General features: G+C 42.4%; 1 protein-coding gene across 1 annotated transcript; it reads left to right on the top strand.

The window, feature by feature from the left end:
- The first annotated feature begins 695 nt into the window (after positions 1–695).
- Positions 696–2,618, top strand: LOC135543092 (parathyroid hormone 2 receptor-like). The gene is made up of 3 exons (XM_064970175.1): positions 696–746; positions 824–865; positions 1,866–2,618. The coding sequence occupies exons 1-3, from the start codon at positions 696–698 to the stop codon at positions 2,238–2,240; spliced, it is 468 nt and encodes a 155-aa protein (XP_064826247.1). The 3' UTR covers positions 2,241–2,618.
- The last annotated feature ends 1,424 nt before the right edge of the window (positions 2,619–4,042 follow it).

Below are 4,042 nucleotides of genomic sequence, written 5' to 3'. Positions count from 1 at the left end.
CTGAGCGATTAGTGCTTTTTGAGGTCGGCTCATTTTCGGTTCAAATATTTAAAAAAATCACGTTTAACAATTATTATTGAATTTTTTTTACATGAAATGCACTATGCATTAACACAGAATATGAATAAAAGCCCCATAATGGTAGTGACTGCTATGGTGTATAAACTTCTGACTTCAACTGTACCTACTACATTACACTGTATGGGCTTGATCTGATGTATCTCTATTTGAGAAACTACAGTGAGAAAATGCGAATTGAGCTCATGGGAAAAAACTAAATAGAATTCAAATAATTGAAATTACGTCGGTCAATTAGTTGTGTAAAAAACTCAAAATAACATTTTGGTTAATCGCTCAGCACTAGAAAGCAATATTGATATGATTTTAAATGTGAAAATGTCCCTTTTTAGCTATAATGCTTACATTAGACTTTCAATTATCTCAGATGTTTTCAGACCTCTAATTTCAAGATCAAACCACATCTCATGACAATTTAGCTATGAATAAATTAGGATGTGTGTCAATCTGTTCATTACACTACTTTTGAGGACTGATTTGTAGAGATCCAGGGAAACATGGTGTGTTTTTTTTTAAGGAATTGTGTATAATAAAATATGAAAAGTAGATGCAGCAAAAACAAACCCCATCCATCATATATTTGTTTTTCTCTAAGAGCTCTCTTTCCTGAGCGCATCATGTCGATATTATTCTCCAAAGGTCATGGACACCTCTCATTCGTAGAGAAGGTCACATTTTTACTGTCAGACGGAATTGGACCTTTCAACACATGCCTCTAACCTAACTCGCTTTTACCTTTTCGCAGGGATTCTTTGTGTCCATTGTCTACTGCTACTGCAATGGAGAGGTGAGTACTATTGACCAGACCCGGCCAGCAGGTTTAAGGTCTTCTCCGCGTTCGAGAATCTATCATGCTGGACTCTCGATTTGAACCTAAGTCTCTTGCCCATTTATAAGTATAGTAGGAAGTTCTAGGAACTGACCATGATGAGAGAGCGAGAGATATGTTATTAGAACTAATGGAACTTAGTAATGTCTTTTATTAGAACAATAGAACACATACTGTGCACAAGTGCACGCTGTGCGCACACATTGCACCCATCAGTGATTCCCACCTTTAGGGTTTGAAGTACTGTAAGAAAATAGGCTGCCAGAAAATGCCCTTTGTTACTAACTCATAACTTGCTGGTCAATACCAGGTAAATACCATTGTAAAAACACTAGCTACTGTAAAATAAAGTACTACTTTTCCCCCAAACTGGTGAACAACCAGGTCTATAATATTCTCATTTATTAGTCCTCTCTGAAGCCATATTCAATATTTATGGAGTTTGGTCATTTCGATCTTAATGTTCTGAGAACACCCCTAGTCTTGTCCATGTTCGTTGCAAAGTGGTAATTGACGCTTCTGGTTTGGGCTGTTTTATTTATGATAGCTTTTAAAACCTCTGAAAAAGTCCAGTGAAAGCGAATATAAAATTTGTTGGCACCACAACACAATAGAAACTTTGGCATTGGCAATAATATGTATTCAAGTCTATTGTTTTGTGTTGTCAACAAATTTCATTGTGAATTCCAGTTGGTAAAAACAACATTTGAATTCACTCCTCTGTTTCTTGTTTGCAGCAAGTAATTTCATTGAATTGTCAGAAGCGTTCTTGTATTGTTACATCAATAAAGGTTTCAGGATAAAGGCACTAAAATTGCGTCCGTTCTAAAAGTTGTCCGAACTCTCCAATTAAGTTTTTTCCATGACCCGTACTATAGGCTACCATACATACCATGACCCACACAATACCACGACCGATACTATAACCTGACCCACACAATCCTCTTGTTCTCTTCAGGTCCAGGCAGAGATCAAGAAGACCTGGACCCGCTGGAACCTGGTGTTCGACGGGAATGGACCGGCGGCATGTGCCAACTACCGGTACGGTCTCAACCAGACCTCTACCAGTCAGCCGCAGCCGCTGGCCGTGATCTCGGGCACCGCCTCCCTATTCTCCAGCCACGTGTACCGCAGCAGCCAAGCCAGGCACAGCGTCAGCACCCACACCACCTTGCCCGGCTACGTGTTCAGCAACTCTGAGATGGATACCCTGCCCCCATCCATCCCAGAGGAGCCAGACGAGAGAGCCAAGCAGGTGGACGACATCTCCCTCCGAGAGTCCTTGGTGAATAACACCAGCATAGGAGAGGACTTGGAGGAGGAGACACTGTAGAGAGAGAGTGGGAATGTACAGCTGACAACAATTGTGTTTTATTTTTTTTGAAAGACAGGACAGCGGGAAGGTAGAGCAGGAGATACACAAGAATGAGGGCCACAAACAGAAAGTGGTTGAGACCGAACTCAAGACCCGCGTCGCCAAGGCAATATGTGGTTCAGAGTTGGCAGCCTTACGATTCCGGCAGATATCTTTGATGTTTTGCGGCTACTATATATCACCATCTCCTTGTCTTACGCCAGATAGCGCTTAAGATTTGCTGTTTTTGCCTCCCGGGTGGCGTACTGCAGCGCCAGCTGTGCCATCAGAGACTGGGTTCGCGCCCAGGCTTTGTCTTAACCGGCCGCGACGATCCGTGGGGCGACGTACAATTGGCCTAGCGTCGTCCGGGAGGGTTTGGCCGGTAGGGATATCCTTGTCTCACCGCGCACCAGCGACTCCTGTGGCGGGCCGGGCGCAGTGCACGCTAACCAAGGTTACCAGGTGCACGGTGTTTCCTCCGACGGGTTGGATGAGCGTCGTGTTAAGAAGCAATGCGGCTTGGTTGGGTTGTGTGTCGGAGGAAGCATGACTTTCAACCTTCGTCTCTCCCGAGCCCGTACGGGAGTTGTAGCGATGAGACAAGATAGTAGCTACTAAAACAATTGGAAACCACGAAATTGGGGAGGAAAAGGGGTAAAATAAAGATTTGCTGTTTTTTTCTATATGATCATTGGTTAGTATTTTCATGGGCTGTTATTTGTCACTGAGTGGTGGCTAGACAATCAGACAGGTCTGTGGCTAAATATGGACTGGAAGTGCTGCAGCGACAGACTAGTTTGTGTCATTCGTAATGCTGAAGACAATTAGTTCCTTCAGAAAGTATTCACACCCCTTGACTTTTTCCACATTTTGTTGTATTACAACCTGAATTTTAAAATGGATTAATTTTAGATTGTCACTGATCTACAGTGAAATTGTACATGTCTACATGTCAGTGGAATGATGTTTAGACATTTCTACAAAATAAAAATAAAGCTAAAATTTCTTGAGTCAATAAGTATTCAACCCCTTTGTCATGACAAGCCTAAATAACTTCAGGAGTAAAATAATAATTTGCATGACTACCCCATTTCTGTACCCCACAAATACAATTATCTGTACGGTCCCTCAGTTGAGCAGTGAATTTCAACAACAAAGACCAGGTAGGTTTTCCAATGCCTCGCAAAGAAGGGCACCTATTGGTAGACGGGTAGAAGAAAAAAAGCAGACACTGAATATCCCTTTGAGCATGGTGATGTTATTAATTACTTTGGACGGGGTATCAATACACCCAGTCACTACAAAGATACAGGCGTCCTTCCTAACTCAGTTGACGAAGAGGATGGAAACAGCTCCGGCATTTCCCCATGAGGCCAATGGTGATTTTAAAACCAGTTGTCACGGCTTTCGTTGTGGTAAGGAGGAGCGGACCAAAATGCAGTGTAGTTTTGATTCATTTTATTAAATACAGAAACTAAACACGATAAACTAACAAAATAACAAACCTACGCAAACTCGAAAACAGCCCTATCTGGTGCAAAACACAGAGACAGGAACAATCACCCACAAACACACAGTGAAACCCAGGCTACCTAAATATGGGTCCCAATCAGAGACAATGACTAACACCTGCCCCTGATTGAGAACCATATCAGGCCAAACACAGAAATAGACAAACAAGACATCCAACATAGAATGCCCACTCAGATCACACCCTGACCAATCAAAACATAGAAACATACAAAGTAAACTATGGCCAGGGCGTGACAGTACCCCCC

This window comes from Oncorhynchus masou, chromosome 7 (assembly GCF_036934945.1).
Source record: "Oncorhynchus masou masou isolate Uvic2021 chromosome 7, UVic_Omas_1.1, whole genome shotgun sequence".
NCBI classification, from domain to species: Eukaryota; Metazoa; Chordata; class Actinopteri; order Salmoniformes; family Salmonidae; genus Oncorhynchus; species Oncorhynchus masou.
This window is presented reverse-complemented; position numbering and strand designations above follow the sequence as displayed.

Coding starts and splice junctions, on each gene's coding strand:
- LOC135543092 (XM_064970175.1), top strand. CDS start 696: ATGTCGATATTATTCTCCAAAGGTCATGGACACCTCTCATTCGTAGAG. Junction 747..823: donor ACCTCTCATTCGTAGAGAAG/GTCACATTTTTA, acceptor ACCTTTTCGCAG/GGATTCTTTGTGTCCATTGT. Junction 866..1,865: donor ACTGCTACTGCAATGGAGAG/GTGAGTACTATT, acceptor TGTTCTCTTCAG/GTCCAGGCAGAGATCAAGAA.